The sequence below is a fragment of the Mastigoproctus giganteus genome, chromosome 9 (assembly GCF_048544385.1).
Source record: "Mastigoproctus giganteus isolate SK-2022 chromosome 9, ASM4854438v1, whole genome shotgun sequence".
Classification (NCBI taxonomy): Eukaryota; Metazoa; Arthropoda; class Arachnida; order Uropygi; family Thelyphonidae; genus Mastigoproctus; species Mastigoproctus giganteus.
Window position 1 is genome coordinate 208,885,054 of NC_143583.1, and position 27,954 is coordinate 208,913,007.

Consider the following 27,954-nt stretch of genomic DNA (forward strand, 5'->3'; position numbering starts at 1 on the left):
CGGCTACTTCTATCTCTCTCTCTTAGTTCGCTTTAAACTACACGCCGTTGACAGTTCCTGAGTACACGAATATGATGTTATATTGATGAAATTGCACATTGTGCGCTATCGGCCTGCAGGCGAGTGCCAATACAATGTTGTTAACTTTAACTGACAGGCAATTGGCTGTTTGCAGACTGTTTACGTTGTTTCATTCTCGCAAGTGCTCTTACGGGGGGGGAAGGGGGAGATGTTTCTCTAAGTTGACAGTGAAGCAGAAGCTACGAAGCCAGCCGAGGAGGAGTCTCTTGAACTGTGCGTGGTAGACTTAGATCATTTATTTTTCATTCATTCTTTATACAAGGGTGATCGTAATTTCACCATCGCTTAGTTATTAAAAAAGGGGAGGAGGAAGCAGATGTGACGTCTGTTTTTCCGGTCAAATTTGCACTTAATGAATGGCGCATCTACCCGTCATTATGAACTCAGCGACATGTGGGCGACTTTCCTTTCTCCTTGGACAGAGTATAATTCGCATGACAGCTTGCCTCAAGAATTGTCCCTGCAAAGAATCGCTGTGCTGTGTGTGGGGGGGAGGCGATTTCCTTCTTTGTGTTTTGTCTGAGATTCTGTAGTTAAAGAATAAAATTTCTTGGACTCCAACAAACGCAGTGAGTACCAAGAAGCGAACAATGGCAGCAGCTCTGGACGGTTATTGCAGTGATAATGAAAGATCCTTATAAAAGTCATTCGGTCTCCCTCACACGTACGCCAGGTCATCTGATGGACCCACGCGGTCACCCAAGGCATATGCCAAAGCGTGATGTCTGTACTGAATAGCGGCTGATGGGATCAATATCGAATTACGGGAAGCCAGTGGAAAACAGAATCTTTAACCAGTTGTTCCAGGCGCGGTTACAGATCGATTAGACTCGCGCATCATTGATCTAGGGTTCGGATTTTTTCCATTTTGCGATGCTTAATCTCAAATTAACTGTTCTCGTCTTTTGTGGGAATATTCATAGCGCGTATAGAGATTTCTTTGTGTGTGTCTCTTGTGCTGCGTATTGATTTTCTTTGTTCCCTCTGTTTTGTAATTATTTCTTGTATTTATTAGTTCCTTCTTCTTCATTTTTGCCCTCGTGCTTTCCTTTCTCTTTAATTAATCGTTATATTTGACCTTCTTAGTTTTTTGTGTCTCTGTCAGCTTGTATATTGTATAATCTTTGTCTTTCTTTCTATAAATACTTCCTTTCTTTGATCATTTTTCTTAATTTCTGTTTCGGAATACCTCATTCTTTTAGACCGGTGCTTAAAAGATCAAATTTTCAGTCATTTGAAATATCCAAATTGGAAATGTATTTGAAACCGGTTTGGACGTAGGAAGGCTTAAAAACTAACTAATTCGAAACGACTGAAATTAGCATTTTAATAAAGATTTACCAAATTCTTAAAAAACTGATGTGCAGTTTTTGCTTTGCATGTTACTCTCGATACTTACTAAGAAACTTCAACAGAGGGGGACTTAATTTTAGGAGCAAGCAAAGGGTAAGCGAGTGAGAGTTTCTTTTTCTCTTTCTTCCTGTTATTTCTTTCTTTCTTCTCTCTAATATGTGATCCCTCTCTTTTATCCTCTTTCGATCTTGCGTACTTTTTTTTCCTTTTTAAATCTGACTTCCGTGTTTTTTGTCCTCTTCATTGTTTTGGTTCCTTTATGATGACCCTTTAATTCAATGTTCTCTTTTGACCTCCTTACGCTTAGTTTTTTCTGTCTATCCTCTTTGTCACTCATTCCATCATTATCACCACAAGAAACCCAGTATTGTTTTTTTCCTCTGCAATCGCTGGGGCTGTACAATTGGGTTACTTTGCCTCCAATAAGAGCCGCAGGATAGCATTCACGTTGTTATGGCAACTGTTGCCATGAGACTGGAAACAGTAATCTCCTTGTTCGTATTTTCGAATTCCCTCGTCTTCCCTTCTCAGTGTCCCCGAGAGAATCCCCTACAGAAGTACCCAATTGATGTGTTCGTACCTGTGGGTATATTCTCCTTCTACCACTGTCACAAGCTTTTATCTCTCGTGGACTTCTGCGCACGCATTAGTACACACACGCGCGCACACATACTTCCCTCTGATGATAGTGTGACAAAAGTGATGAGTTGAGCTTGGTGATTATGAGTCACTGGCAGCAAAGGCGCATTTATCAGAAGCCATTTTATAGAAGCAGTTCAGTTAAGTATCGCGTTGTCGTTTAGCGATGGAGTCTGTTGATCGCGTAGCTATTCCTGGTGCTAATGAAAGGAACAGCAACTCAAGTACAGTGTAGTGTATTTATTCTTTCTCAAAGATATCTTAAACTACAGTTTGCCACAACAAGTATTACGTGGTGAGAAGCATTAAGGTCTCGTGTGCAAGAGTAGACTAGATTGGTCTTCAACCTCCTGCAGGCCAATAAAATATCAAAATGAAGAAGATAAAAGATATACTACGAACAGGATTGAAAATTATATTATATCTAATTCTTTAAACGACTACAGCTTTCACTGCTACATTGAAAAACTGAGAGTATTGTTTTCAATGGGTTCGATCGAAAACGAGTAGATAGTTCATCCATTTGCATTTAATAAAAGGTAACGGGCCCATTTCTTTTGAAATGGTACATAAACACGCAAAATAATCCACGCATTCTCTCCGCGACATTTCATGAATGCTTCCTAAGCCAAATCCAACCACTTGCAGCCCAACCTTCGTTTGACAGCATGAAAATACCCTACAAATGACTTTATAATTACCTTTTCCATTAGCAGGCCATCTAAAATAAAGAAACAGCCTCAGTATGAGAAAAAATACATTTACGAATTACGTGTTATGTAAAGTGCATTTACGTTATCGATCTTTGTATGCATATAATTCATCCATAGTTTGCTTTAAGAGGGTAAAGCAGTTATCTAAAAAAAGATGCAGAAAAACCATCGGAATAGAGGCATTCATCGTGTTTAGTAATTAAATGAGATCAGAATGGAGAGGAGGAAGTGCTTACCGGGAAGAAAAGTAGTAAACAGCACTTTAAAATGTTGATATTAACATATGCAATCTTTTCATACTTCTCTAGTAACCAGGGTTGTTCCCCATTATCTCACAGCAAAAATATAGATTGCTGTTCCATGTATGCAGTCGACCATTAATATTAAATGAAGAGATTTCATGTACGTCATTTATCGAATACTGTTTAAGGATTTAAGATTTAAAAATGGGTAAGAAAATGAAGTAGAAATGTAATGACAACGTATAACACGTTTTCAATATAGCCATCTGACAAAATGACACTTTTACCACCTCTCACTACACTTCTGCAGGCCAGTTTTGTAGGTCCTCTGACTGTCCTTCAAACCAAGAGTCGGCAGCAGAAATCACCTCATCTCATCAGCAAAGTGTTTTTTACGAAGGAAGGACTTCGGGGCAGAAAAGAGAAAGATATCAGAAGTTGCAAGATCGGAGATAAGCATGATTTGGCAATATTTCAAACCCACATTCGTGGGCACACCTCACTGAGGAATGCGCAGGGCATTATCATGGAGTAGGCTCACACCTTTTGACAGCTTTCTCCACCTTTTTTTTTCTTTTATAGCAACACGAAGATTTATGCGGAGGTTGGAATAAAACTTTGCTATCACAGTACAGCCCTACTGAAGGTAATCTTTTAGTATTACACCATGCCGATCCCAAAAAACTGACAGCATCACCTTGCCAGCATTTGGTTTCACCTTTGGCTTTTTGGCGAGTGGTGATTCTGCATGCTTCCATTGGTTGACTTTTGTTCGGCAATCGATCCAATTTCATCGATGATAACTAGCCGTGAAAACTCCTCTTCCTTTTCCTGACACATCGACAACATTTCACGTGCACATTGTGCCATTTCCTTCTTCTGCTAAGGGGTAAGAAGTTTGACAACCCATCTAGCAGACACTTTACTCAGATGTAACTGTTGATCGATGATGTTCTCCACAGACCCTACACTAGTTTAGTTTGGAACTCAGCAGCTAGTTCTTTGACACTAATACTGCGATCTTCCAGGATTAATGCCTTAATTTTTGTAACATTCTCTTATGTTACAGCAGTTGCTGGGGGTTTCTTCAATGAGGAATTTATGCAATGAGGAATCTTTGAATTGTTTATACTGTAAGATCTAGGTCTTACAAAGATAATAGAAATATTTGTTTTGCTAAAATATATCCAAGAAGGGCGATGAAAAGGGAGTATTAAGTTTAAAAATAGTAAGTATTAAGATTGGATATTTAGTTTTTGTGTAAATAAGGTTAAAGTTTGAAGAAACACTGGATTTGGGGATGGAAAAGTTATAGACGTATATGTTAAATAGCGGCTAAATGAAAACAAGTAATTTCGAACAATATAAGAGAGCTAACAGGGACGGCATCCAGGAATGGGGAAGGGGTGCCATTTGCGAACAGACGAGAAAGGGTTACTGAGGGCAAGAACAATAGGGCCGTGAAACTGGTTTATGAAGCGTCTCTTTTGATCTAAGCCACCGTTAGGAAGTAAAGAGGAAATCAGTGGACGTCCAGTGTTCACGTAAAAAGAAGACGGCTTCAGGGTGACTGATATTTCGATAGTTCGATGTATTTAGCAGAGAAAGTGTGAACACGAAACTGAGTGTTTTGGAGGTGACGGGCAAACATGAAAGGTCATACTGCCGTGCGAAAAAAAACAAAAAGAAAATTTCTAGAAAAGGGTTGGTTTGTGTGCTAGGGAGACGGCTGTGGTGAAATTTATTTGCTAATAAGAAGAAATGAAAAATTAAACATGATGTTTTAACATCATGTTTAATTTTTCATTTCTTTCTATTTGTTAATGATTATGAAATAAAGTAAGGGTGGTACAGGGGTAATAAAAAGAGAGAAATATTATAAAAGAATTAATAAAGAAATATAATCATAGGGGTAGGAAGTCAAGGATATGCTAACATGTACAAATTTGTATCATTAATTTAGACAAGGTGTCGACAAATGATACTTTAACATATACGGTTTGTAGAGAAAGAAATTTTATTTATTCAGAAACCTCTTGAATAAAAGGAGTAACTAAAGTAGAATGGGTGATCTATAGTGAATATTATGGATGTAAGAGAATACCAGTTGTAATACATTTCATGTGTTAAAAGCTAAGAGAGCTAACAAAATAATGAGTTGTAATGGGTATTACTGATGTAAGCGATAACAAATAGTAATAGATGAGAATGATTGGATATTCATTGAGAATTATAATTAATTAAATAAATAAATGATTTTAATAAATTTAAACATTATTCTGGGTGTGGTTCGAAAGTGTCCACGGACCAGGCTCTATTAGTTGAATTCTGCTAAGTAGATGTTTTATTGGTTAAAATTATTTATTTAAAAACTAATGTATAATTGTTATTTGTATTATTTTATAAAGTAGGCAATTTTCTTACTTATACTCCGAAATCGCTGAATAACTAATTTGTAATAAACAGGAATCCTGCCCTTTTCCAGTATTAATCATATTGAGATATCGTATTCCTTTTCATATTGCTATTTTATATTCTTTTGACATTTCTTAGTAGTTCGTTTAATTACGAGAAGAAGTGTTTTAGTAAGGCTATTAACTAATCAGTGACATTATGAATGTAAGTAAAATAACAACCCTGGTAGTGTGATGCGTATCGCTGAAATTGGCTATCTCTTAGTTTAGTTATTTTTCAAATGAAATTGAATTTAAACGGAAATAATGGCTTAGAATAGAGCAGTAAAGCAAAAGGCTCGAAGTAGTAGGGGTGCTGTGGCTCGGGAAAAACTGAAGGGGACAGTTCTCCTACGACTTACGGCCTTACAAAACGTGCTACTTGTTAGATGTTTGCGGAACTTATAGAACAGGATATGATGTATAGCCAAAGAGGATGTTTTTGTATATATGTTCGGTGCAAAGCTTTTGAGGAAATTGAGAGTCAAATCAGCGTTTAGGGGAGAGTTTGACAAACATAATTGTCCTTCTAAAAAAAAAAAAATAATAATTCTCAGTGGTGATTCCTTCGAAAAAAATAAAATAGAGGACGATAAAGCTCTCAACTGCCTACCTCAATGCCATATCAACTCTTGCATCAGCAAATAGAACGGCAGTCCCAAAGGTAGAATCAGCTGGTCCCATAGCAGATGTTTATTGTCGGTGACTCTGTTGTCTGTGAAAGAGGAAATATATTATATAAAAGAGGAAGGATAGGTGGAATTAGACCAGGGTATGTCTGCCAGGGACAAAAGATGATGATATTGCAGATATCATCTTTTAAGGGCATAAAAGGATTTTTTGATATAGTCGGCATTGATAATATTAAGAGTAAGAGGAGTAGCTTAAAAAACTACAGGGCAATTTTAAGGAAAATTTGTGAGTTAGGATTAAATACACAATTCTCTCAGAGGAGGGAGTGCATGATGAGAGTCTTGTCAGTGAGTTAGGCCCTGGAAAGACTGCTTTTACCGGGATAGGATTACACTTAAATGAAGGGGTTGCAACAACATTTTCTGATGCTATCGAGGAGCCGAAGCTTGGAGGGTGGTCACATAGATCAATAGATTAACTAGTACTGCAGATAGAGGTGAAAGTGGTTCTTGTATTGCTTCTACTGGAACATGCAGTAGCCTGGAAAGCAAGGTATTTTAAGGCCTGCTGTGGGTCATTATGGAACAAACAAATACATGGCTGCGTTAGAGTAAAAACAGATGCATGTATACTTGCATGTACACCAATGCTAGGAGCATAGTAAATTTGATGAATTTGAAGTACAAGTCAACAAATGCAGACATTGTTGGGATATCAGATATGTGGTGTCACTCAGATATAAGGGATACAGAATTTAAATACCGGGAATACAATGTTTAAAGAAAGGACAGACAGCATAGGAGGGGAGGTTATGCTCTTAGTTAAAAAGCATATAAGATAAAAGGAAATGTATCCAGTTGATATAGGTGGTCAGTGCAAAATTGAGTCAATTTGGTGTGACATAAGCAGTGTCACACCAGATGAGAGTAGGAGTGTGTTATAGGCCTAATGACCGTGATTATATAACGAACAACTATATAGAGAAATAGAGTGAACTAGTAAATCAGAATGTCTTATAATGAGCGATTTTAACTTTCCGGATATTGAATGGAACTTGTTTTGGTCACTCACACAGTTGTGGGGATTTTGCCCATTTATTGGATGATTGTTTTCTACAGCAGCAGCAGCATGTTCGAGAGGCAACCAGAGTGAGTAATACTCTTGATCTGATTATCAGCAGCAACTCTTTTTAAGACACTGTAGATAAAAGAACCACTAGGCGGCAGTGACCATAGAGTGCTGATGTGGGACTTACTTTAAGATGTAATTACTATCAGGGGTAAAGATAAAGGCTTTTGCTTTCGTAATGGTGATACAGTGGTCTCAGGCAGTTTTGCATTCTACACAGTGGGACTAACTGATGATGTTACCAACAGTTAGCTAAATGCTTCTCATTTAGCAAATTCTAAATAAGAAGCGTTTAGAGAAGTAATCATACAAGATACGAGGCTTTTCATACCAATTAAGAAATGCTGTTCAATGTTTAGACCTAAATGGATGTCAAATAAAGTAATGAGACTCGTGGGAGAAAAAAAAAAACAAATCATGGGATGCATATAACTTATCAGGCAACACAGATGCCTGTGGTAGATATAAACTAGTATTTAAGAAAATCATAAAGGAGATTAGGCAGGCCAAAGCAGATTGTGAGAAATCTTTGGCAAAAGATGCAAAGAAGAGGCTTCTTTACTCATGTAAAAACCAGGAGGGGAATGAATTACATTGGCCCACTTGATAGCGATGATCCTCCTCAGGTTGTTAGCAAAGTTAATAGGTATTTTTCAGCTATGTTCACACAGGAGGAATTTTTACGGAAGCTTATCATATTCTAAGAGGGAGCTCAATGATTTTATGATAATCGAGAGGAAAGTGAAACAGAAATGGTTGAAACTAACATAAAAGAAAACACCTGGGATGAATGGATGAGATCTATCCAATTATATTAAGGAAGCAGCAAAGTAGGAAAGCTGATCCTTAGACATTATTATGTACAAATGTATCCTCAATTCACACGGGGGGGGGGGTAAAAAGGTAACAGAGTAATTACGGACCTGTTAGCTTAAATTCTGTTCCAGAATTTAATGAATTAAATTCTGTTCCTTAAAGAAGTAATGCAGGGGCATCTAGACAGGAATGCCATTATACTTCATTCACAGCATGGATTTGTTAAGGAGCGATATTCCGTGACCAATCTGAGAGGATACTATGGTTCAGTAACAAAGGAACTGGATGTCAAAAAATAGTTTCGATATCATAGACTTGTATTTCAGAAAAGCTTTTTATAATGTTCTCACAAAATACTGCTGCCCACATTGGAGCAGTGTAACATTAACTGTACGTCACTGTTATGGATAAAGGGATGGCTGAGCGCGAGAAGACAATGGGTGGTGATCAATGAATGTTGCTCTTCGCGGATTAATTATTTTAGTGGTCTCTTCTGGTTCGGTACTAGGCCCATTCTTATTTTCTGTATTGATGAAGTCATATAAGGCTTAATGTCCGAGTTTTAAGATAGTACATCGGTTGGCAGGGCGGTTAATGACTGTATGCTATTGCAACAAGATCTAGAAAAATTAAGCAGATGGACTGTGAAATGGCAATTGAAATTTAATACTCAAAAATATCAAGTACTACACAAGGGTAACAATAACCCAGCATTACATATCAGCTGAGTGGCACGACACTGAGCGTAGTGGAAAATGGAAAGGACCTCGGGGTAATTGTACTTAGATATGAAACTCTCTAAGCAGTGCACATAGGCTTCCAGTACAGCTCATGGGTTATGTCAATGATATACAGGGTGATTAAGGAGGAATAGTATATATTTTGTGAGGTTATAGTATCGATTATTGTGAGTAAAAAAGTTCATATAAACATGTGTCCAATTGTCAATGGATACAGAGATACAGCTCCCTGAATCAGATGTGACCAAGAAGCAGTTATAACCTGACGCTGTTAGATGTGTTGTTAAGAACCTTCACACGTGCTGAAAGGCACCGATTTTGTGTTTGTCTACGGTTTTTATGGTTGAAGTGCTACTGCTGCTTGTAGAGAATACCGTCGACGGTTTCCTAACCGCAGAATACCGAATTCAAGAGTGTTTACACCAAACTGCATGAAACCGGTACAGTTCCCAGCGCTCATATTTCTTCTGAACGTGCAAATGAACAAAATGTGGATGAAATAGAACACATTCTTCGGTCAGTAGAACGTAGTCCTATTATTATTAGCACACGAAGAATTTCTACGCGAACATTACGGCTTGTATCCATTTCACATATAGCGGGTGCGATACCTTCAACCAGGAGACGACGCCCAGCGATTGTAATTTTGTCCAGAGGTGGATAAATGCTAATCGCCGATTAATTCCATTAATACTGTTCAGCGATGAAGCTACTTTCACCCATGACGGTATCAACAACACCCGTAACTCTCATAGGTAGTCAGACGAAAATCCACATGCCACTGTAGAAACAAATTTTCAACATCGCTCCTCTGTGGTGCGGTATCATTGACTATCAGTTGATTGGGCCTGTTGTGTTACAGGGCCCATTTACCTAGAATTTCTGCAAAACGAACTTTCACTACTATTGGAGGATATTCCCTTGGCTACAAGGATTGGTACGTATTTCAGCATGACGGATCTCCTACACATTATACCCGTCTGGTGATACAATATCTAAATCGAACTTTCCTTGAACGTTGGATCGACCGCGGTGGTCCCGTTCATTGGCCACCAAGTCTCAGACCTCACTCCGTTAGATTTTTTTCTGTGGGGGAGGGGAGCGATGAAAAGCGCAGCAACAAAGAAAAGGCGATTACAAGAGACGAATTTCTCACTCGCATTTTGGACAGTGCTGCTCTCATGAAGGAACGCCAAGACGACCTCAGAAGAATAACCCGTCATATTACCATAAAAGTTGCAGTGCATTGAGGTTGGCGGTGGGATTTTCGAACATTTAATACTTAACATTTAATATTTAATTTAATATTTAATATTTAATTTAACTTAACTTCGAATATTTAATACTTCTCATAATGGCTTTGTGCGCGGCAGTTTCAAACAGCTGTATCTCCCATATCCATTAAGAATTGAACACATGTTTATATGAACTTTTTTACTCAGAATAATCGATACCATAATCTCCAAAAATATTTACTATTCCTCTTGAATCAGCCTATATAGAAACTTTTTTCTAGCAGGAGGTGATTATCCCATTGTATAATGGTTAGGGCGCATCTTGAGTACTGCATACAGGTCTGGAGGACTCATTTTAGGAAGGATGTAGAGCTGCTGAAAGGAGAGCAAAGAAGGGCAATGAGGTTGGTGAAGGGAACACAATTATGGTCTTACGAAGAAAGGCCTCTGTTTTCAAATTGCAGCACCTGGAAATTTTACACCTGGGTATAAATTCAAATTGAGGCAGGTTGGTTACATAATATATGTGGTTCGTTTGCCTTCACCGAGCGGGTGGTTGTCTGTTGGAAGGAGCTTCCATCTGTTGTTGTGGAAATGGTAATTTGAATGAATTCAGGCAAGAACTAGGCGAACTATTGGAGGGACAGGTGATGTTAGCTGTGAGTTTTTGGTTGATGCTGTATAAGCTTGCTTTCTTGCATCATTTGCTGCTACTAATTTTAATTTTTATACCTAAGCTAAGCTGATAAAGCAGGCGAATACAGTCCTCTTATTCAAATTACTTTCAGAAGTAAATTTGAATCCCATTTCCAACAAATTGTTGGCTCATCCCTTCGCTTCGACTAATAAACTCTTACCGAATCGACTTCATCAGATTTATCTCTTGCAAAGCCAATGGAATGGAAAACATCAGCTAGATTTAAAACCTTCTCTAAGACCTCTCGTCATGCCATTCAGAAACATTGGTTTGAAATCTCTTTCCGACCATAGATGATTCTTTAATCGAAATCTGAATCGTACAGCTGACTTATTTTAAATATCCATTTGCCTCAGTATGTTACTGACTCCATGCATTTTCAAATTTTCTGTGTTTAAGTATTGCTCAGTCGTACCTCTCTTCACCATGAAAGATCTTTCCTTATCCTCTGAAGTAAATAATCGTAATGATAAATTGTATATCAGAAAATTCTCTAAAAATTAATGCGAGACGTAGTCCACACTTATATAATAACAATTCAAAAACGAAATTTCATATAAATTTCAACAAACTTCATTACAAACAAACGCAGATAAAGCTACTTAGAACCATGAAATTATCTGTTTACAAGATGCTCAGTAATAAACTTTTGAACTTCATTTTATTTAACTGATAACAGATCATATTATTTTACGGTTTTATTGCAGTTGTGAATAACTTCGTCAACAATGTTAACTTATAATTTATTCCTCCAGTTATCCATTGATAGCTTAAATTTCACATCAGACGTGTAACCTGCACACCTGATCTGCCACTTTTTTTTAAGAACTGGCATTGCACTCGAATTTGTTGCTGCACATGCCAAAGTTCAACTATATTTAAAGATTTTCTCCCACTAGCGACCACTCGTGGTTGATTATGTGGGTGGTGGGGCGGCGTATTTGTTCGAAGGTGCTTATATTACGTGTTCGACTCCATTCGATGCCAAAATGACTGCCTGAAACAACATAGTTGTTGATGCTACTCTACCTGTGCGATTCTCCAATGGATGTTGTTTTTTGTTTTGCTTTAAATCGAAGAGTATTTTCTGGAAGCTGGACTTTATCACGAATGTTCCATGGAAACTCCTTTCCTCGTGCCTTCAAACTAGTGCATCGTTAATTTTGTATGACTGCTTCGGAGGAACAAGTACTCTTCAAACTCTAGACCAATCAGGGATCCCTCCTCGGGGCTTACGACTGTTATTTGGCCCTACCGATATGCTGCATGAAATTCCAATACTAGTTGCTGCTGCTGCCTCCGGGTAGGTTGGCCTTTTTGTCTTTGACCAGAAGACTGTTCGTTTTTGAAAAGATGGCTAATTTTCTGTGCCTCGCTATTTCTGCTGTTCTTTCTCGAAATACAAATAACATTTCTCTCTTTTTTGGTAGAAATATTCTTACAAAATGAGACTTTAACCTCTTTAACTCACTATACGAATACATAATTTATTTATATTCTTGTAAGATCCGTGTCTTACAGTAAAAGCGCATAGAATTGGTACAGCAGATGCGTTCCGAATGAAACTTGCTCTTTAAATTCGAAAGTGAAAAATAACAGAGTCTCAAAAACTAAAACATAGAGGGGTTTTCGTAAGTTTACATCTTGGTTAGCTGCCATGTCAGTAGCATTCCAGTTGAAGGGACTTGTTGGAAATGCAAATTCAGAATATTTACATATTCGCAATATGTCTAAGATTACAAATGTTAGAAATTATGAATATATACGGTGATTTTTATTTATATAAAATTCACTTTAATTGTGCTGTTTAACAAAAATGGTAATCTAATGTAAAATATTAAATTATATTAGAAATCCTTGCGTATTTTTGGATTTTCTTCTCGTTTACTCACTTAACAACCAACTACTTAAGTTAAAATGCCCAAAGCTTTTTGAGAATAGGGTACATAGTTGGAAATTGGATTATTTCTCAACAGCTAAATATTGATAGCATCTTCAGCTAACCTGACCAACATGAAACATTTCTTTATTAAAATACTCGAAGGGTTTCTACCAAAGTCTTTCGCCTGGTTAACTTGGCCGAGAATTATCTCAATACGAAATAATTTAGAGTTTGGACAACCTCTTAAGGAATTTGATGTTCCTGACGAAATTTGAAATATTTTGGAGTCGCTCTTCGTTAAAGTGACTACGATGTGCCAGTGGAGTGAAAATACCCTGGGGTCGGATGCCACCCTGGGGCAGTTTGCTTAGTTTGCGACTCGTGAAAACACCTGTTTACTCTTATGTTTCAAATTTGGGCACACTCGTGTCAGGAATCATAATTTAATAACAAGAGAACATGTGGAGGATATTTTTAAATAATTCGGGGACCGTGAGTTGTGAGTCTTCCGACTGAAGTCTAATGTTGTTAAGGAATATTTTTCTTTAAAAAATCGCAAATTCCATTTGAAGAACATTTTATCTTACTCTCTGGTTTATCCACTGGGGAAAAGAAAAAGCGGTCCATGTCTTAACTGGTTCTGTTGCTATGGCACTGAAATCCTCTGGTGTTATCGTAGTGTACGCCTCAGGTATGGACTCGCAGGTGACGTTCATTTGTTGCTATGTGGAACGTTAAGAAATAGCTGCTTTTCCTTACATCTGTTATCAAATGTAAAGATATAAGAAGCAGGTCTCTTCCTTCGCATAAAATTCAAATACAACAAAAATAGCAAACGCAGAGGAGTGAAATTTAATACAGAGATCAAGAGCGAGGTAAGCGATGATTATTCGATGTGGGTAGATCATTTCTCCCCCACAACGTCATAAATTAAACTATACAATCTGGAAGTTTTGAAATACTGAGAATACCGCGGAAAACCCATCAAAATCAACTTCTACGTATGTTGGGGCAGTGCATGCGCTTCGCTTCACCGCCACAAGAGAAACGCGTTTTTGTATAACCAGATCTTTGCGTTTCTAGGCAACAGATTTTGAGAAAATTGACAAGGAGAACGAACAGCCCACGGAATCTTCGTACTGAATTGCTCCCTCCTGCTCCCTTGAGTATTTAATGGAGAACGAACAATTCCTAGTCGCACCTACGGACATATTTCATCCCATTTACAACACGAAGACAAAACGCTGCAGGAATGCCTGACTGCTCATCGAAATATGCATTAGGAAAGGCATCGACGCGTGACCTGAACGAAAACAATGTTCTAGAGCGACAAAGATGTTACTTAAGAATGTGAGAGAAGAGATTTTGAGACATCCATTCTTTGAATTTAGATGATAGCATCACTTCATAGTAACTCACAGTTTCGAAATGCAAGTTCGAGCCCGAATTAAACCACAAATATGCTTCCGTTCTTTCATCCAGTGGATTTAACATTCGGACTGCAAAGAATAGATTGTTTAATAGTGTTAATAATAATTTTACTGACCAGTGAGAGTGCAGGTACATCAAAGATCGTACCAGTAAAATTAGGTTATCGAATATAAAATTTCTTTCGACACTTTTTTGTGTTAACTGCTGTACAATAGAGATATATTACTGGTGGTACTAAAGAAAGTAGTTTGCTTGATTGTTCGATGCTTTCTTTATACGAGGGTTGTCCCCAAAGCAATGCACTGCGCACGTGTTCCTCACTCCATACGCCTGCTCGACTGACATTTTTTCGGATAATAATTTGAAGTTTAGCCGTAACATTAGTGTGCCTGAAGCACAATTCCTGCATTCAATGTTTGTGTAGAGACTTTTAAAAAATGGATGGTAATATTGCTTCGGGTCAGATTATAATTTCAGATCAAGGATCACTTATCAAAATTGAAACTTTTGTGGTAGAATATCGACACAAATTTATGAATTCACGTTTGTCGCAAAGGTTTCGTCGAGGTCAGACCAGTGTCGAAGACAAACAACGCTCAGGTAGACCTAGAACATCTATGAACAACACATCTGTAGTCAATACCACCACCATTTTGGAAGAGGACAGACGTATGACCTGTGAAGAAATCTCCAACGAATCTGAAATACCAAAATCATTTGTTCGCTCAATTTTCATTGGAGTGCAACAAATATTATTGATCAAGGACTCCCCAACGCCAGGTAAGTATAATATTTGACGCACTCCAATGAAAATTGAGCGAACAAATGATTTCTGTATTTCAGATTCGTTGGAGATTTCTTGACAGGTCATATTGAGGAACTTTCAAGATGCAATCTTTTATCTGGATAGATAAAAGAATTCTTCTAGTCTAGAGAATTCTTCACAGGACAAGAAAAATCGGTATACGAATTAATAATATTGGCCACGCAACCTAACTGTGCAGGCACACGCATAAAATGATTTATTAATTTGGAAATTTCTGTTAAATTTCCAAATTAATAAAATTAAAATCATTATACAAAAAAAAATTAAAATAACAGTCTCTCTGAACAAAGAGATGGTTTTTTTTTCGGGGTCTTTCTCTTTTATGTGTAATATTTTTCTGAATTCACGTAAGCCTACTTTTCTCTTCCAACGATTCTTTATCCACTGGATTGATGAATGACGTATTTCCTTTTCTCCTGTTTCTCAAAGAAATCCTTCCGGTCTAAGAGAGGATTACGAATGTTTATACATTAATACCGCTTTTCCGTCCTGTTGCTATGGCAACTTTCCGCTTTCAGTACGTAAAGGGACGTGTTGTTTCTTTTTCTTTTTTTTAATGATTCCTCTAGATAGCTTTCTTAGTCATGTTCTCTTCTTAATACTGTTGAAAACGGATATTGGTGTTTCAGAGTAACGAGGACTTTGAGCAAGAACGGCTAATGTCGTGTTTCGAACTTTTCAAAGTGAACTCTGAGGCAACGCATACATTCGATCCATGTTTCATCTGCTTCAGAAACAATCCTTCTTTTTTTCAAAATACCATTGAAATTGGTCGTTTCTAATTAATCTAGAGATCATGGATTGATCAAGGTTGTAACGGTGGAAATTGCGATCTAAGGGCTTCTCTTTGAACAGAGGGTCTTAATCTCTGTTAACTCAGGAAGGGTTATTCTTTCGTTAAAGGTAGGTATTTTGACTGCACCATTAGATGAGTGACCACTATTTTGCTGTAAGTTATTTTGTCTTAAGCTGTTAATTAGCACCTCTTCCTCTTTCCTGTTAGTAAGCTCGGATAAAACTATATGGTGGTCAGTACATTGTGCTTTATATTATTCTCCTTAGATAACTGAAAAACTTTATTTTTATTTGAAGGTTTAACTGCTTCGACTACATAAAATTATGCCAATGTAATTTTTTCAAATCATAAAATAGTATATGCGTATGCGCACATATTTTCTTATGGTTCAACATGTTACTTCACTGTTAATCAGCGTCTCATCACACTTGGATGTTTGGGGAAAGAATTCTGTACTTTTATTCCAATTATGAGAAAAGGTGAGTGATGGAATGATCTCCTCTGCGCAGTTCTTGGCACTACATCAACCAGAAATATTCAACTGGTGTGGTAGTATTTTTTTTGAAATCATTCCCTCTCCTTTCTTCCAAATTCAACTCAATTAAGACACGTCTGGTCTTTCTCAAAGAAGTCCTAATAATTCCAGCAGGTGGGACAAGCACTTTTTCCATCTTCATTCTCACAGAGATTTCAAATTTAGCTGGAACTAATATTTTTACTAATTCCCTTAGCAATGAAGATGCCTCTCGGCTGACATAGTGTTCGAAATCCATATCTCTTCACACTACAAGGAAAAGGCCTAGCAATCCCTTTTTTACGCGGATCCCGAGTTAGTCGGCCTCGGGTGAGGGTTGCATGGATTATCTCCACAAAACGTAAGTTTTTCATCCAGCAAAAGAGGAATACCGACCACAGAACACAATAAATAAATAGATTAACGAAAACTGTATATTTAATATTCACAATACTTTCATTCCGCGCTCAATTTTGTCACATTAGGAGGCAACTTATTCCGAAATTCGACACATTGCCACAGTGAACTTTACCAGATCCAGTCTATAGCTACCAACTCCAATTTTGCACCACCTCTCTACTAAAGAGGCGTTAGGTCTCGTTTAGCCTCGCGGCTTTGTGAATTGGAGAAGATATTAACACTTCCAAAGGAACCTTTCTAGAGTCTAGTGATTATTCCTTTAAAATTCCCACCGGTTTGAATTTACGTGCAGCCTTTTTAATTATAACTGAATATATAAGAACAACCCTTGGATCCTTTCCCTCATTTAATCTCGGTGACTTTTCCAAGAAACGCTTATCTGAGATAATTATATCACTTATTTTACAGCCGCCTGAATCCTTAACATTTCTCAAAGATTCGAGCTTTCTTTAGACTGTAAATGTCTTGCAGATTTTTTTGCATCAATCATTTGACTGGAGATGAAATTCTCTCTCCTCTTTCCTTTAATCTCTGAATTCTTGTAAATTCTGTTTTCTCATTATTTTTCTGTACTCTGTAAGTAATTGAAAAATCACCACTTATCCTGTAAATTTTAGCGCTTTTATTTGCAGCTGTCTTGACAGCTCCTTCTGTATGTCATATTGCTTTCTTATTTTTTAGATTTTTCTGTTGACGTTTTCCAATCCTGATAACATTTTCATGCACCTGTTCATTTCTCGTTAAAATAGTTCACGATGGCTTTTCATCGAATTGACTTCGATTTGCAAAGGGGTGGACCCTTCTTTTAGCCAGAGAATTACCTGCTTATTTTATTTCTGCTTTCGGTGAGAACAGAAAATCATATTAGTGAAAAGAGCAGGACAGTTATCCAATAATATGTCGTGCATTCTTTCGCAAGTTCTAATGGAAACCAAGCTTATGCCAACTCAACCAATTCAGGCATTGAACAAAATCAAAATCCAGCTAACGAAATTATTCCCGTCTACGTCAATTCTGTGCATCACAATTCGTTGCGCGACAATTTAGTGTATGGCAATTCGTTGTATGCAACAAGTGGGTGCTTGAAATTTCGTTTTATGCGATAATTTGGCGAAAGACAATTCGATGAATCAGACAGATTAGAAATGAAATATTTTGGTGACTTAAAAGGAGGAACGCAGATATTGAAAAAAAAAAAAAAAAAAAAGAATATATTTTTTATCTATTTGATTTGCGTATTCACACCGATCCTTCTTATACGCTGCTCTTAACAGTCCTTCCACAGGGGGACCCCTTCAACTTTCATTTTACAGGTGGAAGTCCTATCACCACCTTTTCTCCATCACTCAACCTACCACCCCGTGCTCCTTTCCAATTAAAACTTCCAGAGTTTTTAGGGGCCCTCCTGGCAAGCTCAGGCAACGTTCAGGGTTCGCCCCACCTAGGGACTTTATCTACTACCGGCCCACTACCTCGTGGTAGAGGACAGTTATAGTGTATATCCTTGATTGCAGCGACACAGGGTACCCCCTCAACTTTGCGTTTGCATACTCTGTGTTACAGCACACTGTACAAACAACTCTGTAAAGGCCAGAGATAGTGTGAGTTTTAGTGTTGGTCTGTTCCTGTGATCATTTAGCCGCAGGGCCCATAGTGAGATACAACATTACCCGTCCATTTTCCTGGGGAGGCAGGGGCCAACCCTGGACGATGCCCGCCCGAGCTTGCCATGGAGCGTCCCAGAAAGAAAAACACTCTGAAAGTCAAAAGGGGAAGTGGGAAGAGAGACGAGGAAGAGGAGAGGAACTGATAAAGATAAAGAAGGTGGATAATAGGAAGACTTTCCACCCGGAATTGTAAGTTAAAGGCAGAGAGGAGCTCCCCTGTGGAAGGAGCTTATCCTCCACAGGGGGGAGAGTTTAGAACAGGAAAGATTTGTGGTGGCAGAATCCACCACAAATATTTTTTGCACTTCGTGTCCACTATGGACATCCAGTGCTTCTATGTTAGTAATCCAACACCGGCCAGATCAGCTGAAACCGGTGTCACCAAATCCCACGTCATGCCTCAGAAAAGAGGACATGACGTCTGTAGGGCAGGGGGGTTCCTGGTAGCTTGCCCCACTGGAATCTAATTTGTGGGCCTGTTAGAACAACACTCATTCTACCATGGACTTTCCAAATTTCACACCTGTCATATTTACTTTCACACAATTACATTTTTACACGTATTTAGGAACAGACTGAATAACAGCACATAACACAACACTCGTTCATATATTTATCATCTTCCTTTCATCATCACACAGACTGCAGGACACGAATGCTACCTACATATAACTACTACCAAGACACCACGGTTTTTTGTACCAATCACAAACGTTCATTCAGTTACCTCTTGGTTTACACTGTAACCTAACATTCACTCAAGTTAGTATAACTTAACCTGCAAGAATATGTATGGGTATGGCTCACATATCCAGGAGGGTTCTTGGTGGGCCCTCCTGAATATGTAAGCTTAAGTTTAGGTAACCCTAAAATTAAAATCTTTTTGATTACACTGTCTGTCATTAAGAATTTACAACGAAACTTGATAAGCAGTTATGGTGTACAGCCTTTAATCTTTACTACGTCAATAATATAATTATCTTACTTGTGTCCTAGTGATCAGAATAATATTCATTATTTTAATTGCAGGTTGTGGAGTTAAATCTTCAAAACTGCTTGAATCAGCTAGTTGGCTGCTGTTGTTATAGCTGGAGGATTTTAGTGGTGTTTTCTCTCAAAAAGACGGATTCACGAGCAACTGTGGTCGTATCAAAGCTTGATCAATGTGCAGACAAGACAGCAGCCATTGAAGGGTAGGTGAGATGTTCTCAAAGTTCAAGCCATCTAATCCGACAGCACTCGAGGCTAACCCTATCACGCAGTACTATGAACTCGGCAGGCAGATGGCTAGCGCGGGACCAGAATTAGTGTGGAAAATATTTGACGCTGTAAGGAAATCTGACAGAAGAGTGAGTTGTAGTTTTAATTGAATTCATTAAATTTTGCTTATCCGAATATCATGTCCCTCTAGAAGTCTTTTATCCTTCAATATCATTAGTAGAATGTCTGGAAATTTTAAAGACGTTTCTTAATGTAAATTCTCCTGTTATTTTGCTACGAATTTCATAATTTCTTGTGATCTGACTTTCTAATAAGCTTCTACCAATAAAGATAGAATTTCTCGTATCCAGAGATGCTGAAACGAAATGAAAAAAAATATAATAAAATCAATAAATTCTTGTATAAATCGATTCGTTTTCCATAAATATGTCGCATTACATTCGTGTTAGGTCTAGCAGAAATCGATTGGGACTCTCTAAGTTGTCTCCTGAAGAATGGTATTGTGAAAAAACGGTTCTTTGAGAAAATAAAAAAATGAAGAAAAATTAAACTGCATTTGTACATTAGACATTATGAACATTTTATACAAATATCGCATAACCTAATTTTAATAAGGAGTTCATTAATCAAAAGGTGGTTACCTTGCCTAGTACAGGTTTATTTTCTTACGCGTATACTGAGTGTACTGAGTTTTGGTTCAAAATTCGAAGAGAATCAGAATAAAAGCTACCAATCTGGAAGAGACTACTGGATGGTGAGTGTAAAATGTATAACCACGAAATTATTCCTGAGAGAATGGCGTTTCTTGCTTATTTAATACCTTCAGGTGTCTAGTGAGCAGACCTGTAGCGCAACCAACTACTCGTACATACCTGGAAGTAAAACTTTCCAAAGGTTAAAACGGAAAACGTGTTATAAGTAAATATTCAAACTTCAGCTGGTTCCGAAGCCATTTCACAAAGGACACACATCAGCGTTGAAGAAGACTTCTTAATCTTACTCCATTCAGAAATGCTCGAAACTCACTTCCGGGTTTGTTGATCTTATATCAGAAAGGGTGTGAAACAGATTATGGGTGCGAAGTTTCAAAAAGAAGATGGTTGTTGTCCCAACTGATTAAATCCTATCAGAGTTTTTTTTTCCTCCAGGAGTCTGGTTTTCTTTAATTTCTATCGGAAATGTTTTGCTAAACACATAAAGAGTTTTCTTTTTGAATTTCATATCAGCAGTCCCATTTATCTGAACAATAAAGAGAGCAATTTCGGGAATCATTCAGCTTTAACTGCAACATTGATGATACCGAACAACAGGTAAGTTTTGCAGCTGTTTTCAAGGAAACTTCGTCATAATTTGTCAGTAATTCTAATCAATGAACAGAGTAAATCGGTGTTACTCTTCACGTTCATGCCACCTCCCAAATTTCTAATTTATATCCGACCGAGGGGTGTAATGGACCCTGTCTGACAATGTACTGAAGCGTTTAAAACCCGCCAGCGTAGGAACGAGGCGAAGAATGTGTTATTCACACCCTGTCAAGCTCATGTCAACGCTACTAATGACTTAAATGAATAATTGCATCATTAGGTGGCCTGGAGGGGACTTTGCAGACTGGTCTGCTTACCACTGCTGCGAAATTGGGTTAACGTTAGAATGTTGGAAAATATCAAACGTTATAAAATGAGATTGTGTCAGTTAGGTAATTTTCTAATTAATCTGATAAGCAAGAATTAGTTTCCTGTCTGTAGCAAAATATAGACAAGAAACCTGATTTCTGAAAAGTAATATAAGAATTGAACCACTGGAAACCTTTATGTCCCAGTGTGGTCGCGTTTTAGAGGGCATTTTTGGTATCAGAAGAGCATTAGAGTAATTTTTTCCGCTGGTAAAATGATGGCACGCAACAATAATAGAATTCATAAAATACAAGATAATGATTTTTGTATTTCCTATATAAGTTTCCAACTTAAGTTATTATTATCAAATCAAACTCTTTCTCTATGCGTCTTTACGATTAAATTATTCTAAGGAGGATCATGTTTAAAACAAACAGTATCTAAATATACTTTTGATAAAGTACAGTGAATACTTAAAATAAAATCTACTTTTAATCTCTCTCTCGGCGTTATTTCTTCTAAACAGCTACTTTCAGGCTTCTAAACTCCATTCAAATGAAGATCCCCGTCTGGTTAATTAATGATCCATCTCTAACAAATTCTGTCCATCCTCTGTCTTGTTGACGTTCTGTTTCTACTGTTTGCCTTTTCTATAGATACTTCCATCGGTATTGTTCGTGTTTATCGGCTTCTTCACTCCCCCATCTCTCTCTTCCCCGATCCAGGGGAAGAGAGAGAGATGAACGCGTGCCGTAACCAGGCTGCATCCATGTGCTGTCCGACTTCAAACTCACAGAAGTAGCTCTTCTTCCCCATTTATCTCTTAAAATTCAGCTTTTTGGAACAAACCACCTTCGCATGTATTTCCTGAAAGATCCTTCTCTGATCCAAAATTATAGGTCAATGTCTTATGAGCTGCGTGGGTAAAATTTTCGAAAGGATTCTTCATAGAAGGCTCATTTGGATCTTAAAGTCACAGAATCTCCTGCCAGATAATCAGTATGGCTTTTGGAAGAACAGGTCAACCCTAGACGTGCTCATCAAAGCCGAATCTCATATCCGCAATGTCTTTGTCATGAAACATCTAGTCATGGTTAATTTGGATATTGAAAAGGCATTCGACACTACTATTATGGAACTTTACCATCTAGGGCTAAGGTATAACCGCCTGAAATAATTCAAAATTTCCCGCTCCTACGTTCTTTTCTGGTCCGATATATAGACATACTCTCTGCATCTCACATTCAGAAGGAAGGAGTTGCTCAGGGTTCGATACTCAGTTCCAGTTCAACACTATTTGCAATCCAAGTTAGCAACTTTATTATATTCGGTGGGATTCTTTCTATGAGAGTAAGCCACATGAAAATCGACCTGCCTCACTTAGGATCAAAGAGCTTGTTCAGAGTTGGAATGTCGATTTAAGTGACATTGTTTAGGACACAACTGTATTTGTTCCACCATGGACGTTTATGTCTCTCACGATATACTTTCCCTAGTGGGAGAAGAATACTATACCTCCCTGCAATAGAAGACAGTTTCACTCAGTTCACGCTACTCTGAACTCCCATGTCTGATGGGAGTTCAGAGGACATGGGAGTTACAAAACGTTTCGATCCGTTTTGTAAAGATAAGTACTCCGTGAATATTATTAGCATTAATTATTAAAATAATGTAAATTAAATATACCTAAAATGCCTTCTTCCCGGTTATGACCGATTTGTTTAACAAGGACTCTGCATTTCTGCGCACTGTCCTTATGTTCTCAATAACGTAATAGACAGAGCCACGGTATTGTGAGTCTCCAAAGAAATAAGGACTAGAGGATATATTTCAGCCTCCTAAGATATGAACGCTAAAGACTTAGAGAACTGCGGTCCACTCGAGGGTTAAACGAGAAACCAGCTCGGGTAGAAGCATCGAATCATGAAGTGAGTTTAGGATTATCATCGATATCCCGTGTACAGTGTGGTGAAACGTTCGCCTGAAAATACGCAAATAAATCACGTACTGCGCCACAGGCGAATGCAGACACTCAGTAAAGAGAAATAATAAGAAAACGAAAGTTCAGGAAAACCACAGCTGACTCATGACTCACTAAACCCTGCTGGTGTTTTGTTTATTTTGGTATTTAATTGGTTATTATTCCTTTCTTTAGGAAGTTCAATATTTTTATAATTTTTTGTTTAGTAGGCAGTTGTCATCTCCACAGTGCCCTTTTGGCAGTCTTAACATGGTATAATAGTGTTTTTAATCATAAAATTTTATTCGTCAAGATATTTAGTCTTCGTTGAAATAGATTTTCCATTGAAAACGGAAAATACGTTAAATAAGATGCCCTCGTAATATTTGTTACAAAACAGAATTCTTTATTGTTCATTTTGTCCCTTAGGTTTATTACTGAATGGAATGCTACTTGGGGGTCGAAATACATGTCCCACTGGATCAGTGAATTAAATTAGTAACATGTTATCATTTTCAATTTGCGTATTATTTATTTTTATTTTTTTATCATGAATAATCGGTAATCTACTGATGAAATGTTGGGCTCCATAAATTTGTGGAAGTATGGTAAAAAGAAAGCCAATGATATCTGCCATTCCCATGGTGCGGAGGGAACCTCGTGTCATATTAATGACTGCTACATTTGTTCCGTAAATGTAGCAGCTTATAGCACGAAGAACAAGCAGAGAATTGAGTACCCCGACAACAACAACATGGCCCATGGGTGCTTGAGGAATCAAAAGGCTCAAGTTTAACCCACTCTAGTGTATACAAAATCCAGTTTGCAGCCGTCTGTGCTTGATATTTGTTTTTACATATTTTATCGGTATTTTTCTGTAAAAATACAAAGCTGCTGCCTTGCATTTTTAGAAGTAGTTTAATATTTTCCTTTTTTGTTTTTTTATTTGTAAAAAAATTCTGACGTGATAACGCAAATTTCAAATAACTTTCGAAATTGTCATTTTGGTTATTTCGATTTTGCTGTTTTATGCAGATACCCAACATCATTTTTCAACAATAGAAATCTCCAAATGATTAAGTTTTAGGTTCTCTGAGAATTTCCGCATTCTTTGTGAGCTGTTCACGTGATATAAACGAATAAATGGAGCAACAGTCCGTTCCTTATCAGGTTGAAAAATATCAAGTTTTGATTCTGGAGCTAGTGCAGTCTATGATTTCTTCTGGGAGTATCCATAATATAAGTTCTTCCAGTGAATCGTTTGTCCTATTCCCACTATTCCTTATTTAGTCATTTTTCTATCACAGTCGACGAGTTTCCCTGAAAACATTTGGAATTATATCCGTGGAACGCTTGTACATTCACGTGTTTCGTAAAGAAAATGCAGATAAAAAGGAACTATTTCACTTCCCGTTTTCTTCCCAATGATTTATAATCACATGAGCACTGATATCGTATGAGAAAGAAGATCTTCCACGAGTTGCGCGATCAGTGTATAACCTTAATTTGTCCTCTACAATGATGCTACAAAGCGACTTGAGGGGAAAATTAGCATGCACGGAAATGCATCCTCGAAATTACCATTTTCATACTCATCTCTTCAATCAACGAACGTCGAATTAAACATCAGAATTTTACTTAAACACGTTCTGCACTTATTTAAGCGCCAAACGTGTTTAAATGAATTAAGGTAAAATTAGATGGGGAGGGCGAAAACGTGTTCTCCTTTTGATTTTCTCTCTTTTCAGCCGGTTATGAGATAAATGCCAAGTAATTGATGCTTCGCTCTTTTCTTTTCAATGCACTCTGTGAGGTCACTTTATTATGCAAGAATAATTACTTTTAAACAAAAATGTGTGAAAAGAGAAAAGTGTCTTCTCTGAAAGACTCATTTCCTCCATCAGTTCTGAGCATGTTATTTATTTGAAACAGTGCTTGCAATACAAGGAAGGTAACAGGTTTATCGGCATCCCAATTCAATCAGCATCAGTAACTGTTCTTATGTAGCTCTGCTGCGGCAGTAATCAGTTCTGTAATACAAATCAGTAGTAATTAAAGAGAGATCCATTTTGGTAATGGAGAAGGTAAAATGTTTTAAATAGAAACTGTTCACATGTAACTTACAGTTGTCCCACATTATGCACACATATGATATACAAACCTATCAGTGAATCTATATTTTACAGACGTAATACACCATAAACCAAATAATTGACATACCATATGAATCGAGAAGATGGTTATAATCACCGCCCACTTTACACTTGGTGGAAAAAAGCAGCGTTCAAATCCCGTTAATGACAAAAAGAACTTTAATGGCTTTCTCACTCTGTAGCTAAGTTATTCGGTCTCATGTTTTAAGAATAGAACTTTCTGGCTGTTCACAGATGAAGGCCGTTCAACGTTTCACACAGTTATAAAGGGATATACCTGTAAGGTCTCATAGGACACATTAAAATCCCCATTAATCACGAAAATCCCTTACAAACTTGAAATGGTTAGTCCAGGTGCTTAGTTCTAATATGGACACAATTTCTGGTAACAGGAGACTGAGCATTGGGCACCATACTGAGACATGCGTCTAAAGAGTTTCTTTTTGCCACAACTGCAACAAGAACACGTGAACATGGTCATTTACATCATGATGGAAATAACCACGCTGATCTTTAAAATCGAAATACTTGGTCTCCGTGGGTAGCACTGCCCACAATAAGAGAAAAAGACATGAATTTAAACAGGGAGCAATTTTTATGAGCTTTTTTTATAACGTGGTTGAGTTGTTCGGTCTGAAGAGAGGCCATGGGTTTTACTCCAGAAAACCGATCAAAGAATATATTCAATTTTAGATACAATACAACCTTAAGTTTAGTTGACTCCAAAAACAGATTTAACTTAAATTAAGGTAACCGGGACTGCAAAAGACCCACGGAGATTTTTCACCTGAAGCAAACATTGCCGCATCTGTTCAACAAATCACACCGACTGAAAAACCGGCATTAAGAATAAGACAGTTGTTTAATCTTCGGTGTGCATTTGTATAAAGACAGCATTATTTCACTTCCTTTCTAGGAGGGAGGCGATTGCTACTGTTGTTTTGAACTATCTCTTGCCACTTGAGGGCGAGGAGGAGATTCATGTTGAATCTCGATGGACCTACTCAGAATCTATATTTTAGGCAATGTGTGCCAAATATCATTACAAAAGTTTCCATTTTCAAGCGCTTTACTTTTATTCATACCTATATAAATACAGTAGGAAATGTGTCTTTAGACTGTCTAGATGGAACATAAAAAGAGGAAACAAAGGATGATATTTAAGACGTTTACAATTTCCAGTTGCCATTCGAAATGCTAAAGAGCAAAGTTTATTTTAACTACTGATAACCGTCGTGGTTTTTTCTCGATTTTTAAGCTTTGGTATGTATTAACGAAGCCAGCGAGCAAAGAATAAAGCTCTCTCTCTCTCTCTCTCTCTCTCTCTCTCTCTCTCTCTCTCTCTCTCTTTAACTAGGACCTTCAATAAACTCTTGAAGCGGCTGCTATTGACAGATAGCAAGAACCGGCTTTTATTGAGTCACCGACATCTGCGTCACAAAACGCATGCTAAAGCCTGTGGCAATCGCCTCCCTCCTAGAAAGGAAGTGAAATAATGCTGTCTTTATACAAATGCACACCGAAGATTAAACAACTGTCTTATTCTTAATTCCGGTTTTTCAGCTAATTATATGACGGTTTTGCTAATTATTACCTGGAATTTGTTTTTCGTATTGACGTCTCTTTAAGTCATATATTAACAAAAGAAATTATCGTTCTGCATTTACTTAAGCAGGAATTATGCAAAATGACCAGGTATCATCAATTAATACTTTACAATAGACTGCCAAACAGAATTCTTAGGGTGTCTTGGAATAAATCAACCATAAATAAGACGGATTCTCTCCACTAGTTCTTCTTTGGTATTTAATTTTAAAACTTTCTGTAGCCTTATGTTCTAAGGGTTTTTTTCTGTTTAGTGCTGCCTTTAAAGTCTGTGCTCCATCATTCGAAAGCTGCTTCTGTACTAGTCAATACACAAAATGAAACTCACTATTTTTTTTAAAAGAAACAACTTTGGTTCTGTACAGCCTTTGGAATAACTTTATTACATTCGAGATGATACTCCACTGCAATACACCTAAGTCATACAGCGAAGCCACTATATCGACTTTTCGTGAAAACAAAGTTAAGGGAAAAATTCTGCTCAGTTTTCTGAAGTAAAATCGTTCCTTTCTCAGTATATATTTTAAAACAAGTACCCATTTGGTTGTTTTTATACTAAAAATCGGATTTTCACCCAATCTTCTTTCATTTCTATGTTTTACGCTGTTTTCATATTTGCGTTTTTATGTTTCTCATTCACTTTCTGCCTTTTGGTTTTCCCCATTTCTCTCCCTCCCTTTTGATTTTCTGTCTTTAACTTTTCTCTCTTTATAGCTCCCTCTCTCCCTATCGATTTGTTTCTTAGCCTAGGTGCCAACTCCATTATTTCATTCTTTAAATTCAATATTACACACAGAAGGTAATTTGCATAAAGTTTTACAAAGAAGCAATTTTCTTGAAAACTAATAGCGGTGGGCATGCACTGTTTCAGGAAATTATTAATCATTAGGGGAACGTTAATTTTTTTCCATTATGTGGTAGAACACTGAAAAATTTCATTAGAAATTAAGCAGGAAACTTATAGCTCTCGGAACTTGAAGATTACGTTCTCAAATGTAAAATATATTCAGAACTGTTGATGGTATTTGTAATTTGAATTTATTACATGATTAAGATATGAATAGGAAACTATGCAAACATTGAATAGTATTACAACGTATGTCTTGTCATTATATAAATCTAATGTAGCATCTCTG

At 37.4% G+C, this 27,954-nt stretch overlaps 1 protein-coding gene across 1 annotated transcript in view; it reads left to right on the forward strand.

Annotated features, from left to right (window-relative positions):
- LOC150081084 (SCY1-like protein 2) overlaps nucleotides 1-27,954 on the forward strand; it is a 258,800-nt gene that overhangs the window by 136,280 nt on the left and 94,566 nt on the right. Inside the window, exon 2 of the mRNA XM_090381945.1 lies at nucleotides 19,296-19,615. Within this exon, the coding sequence (XP_090238071.1) occupies nucleotides 19,469-19,615 (147 nt within the window). The 5' untranslated portion in view covers nucleotides 19,296-19,468. The remainder of the gene's footprint in view (nucleotides 1-19,295; nucleotides 19,616-27,954) is intronic.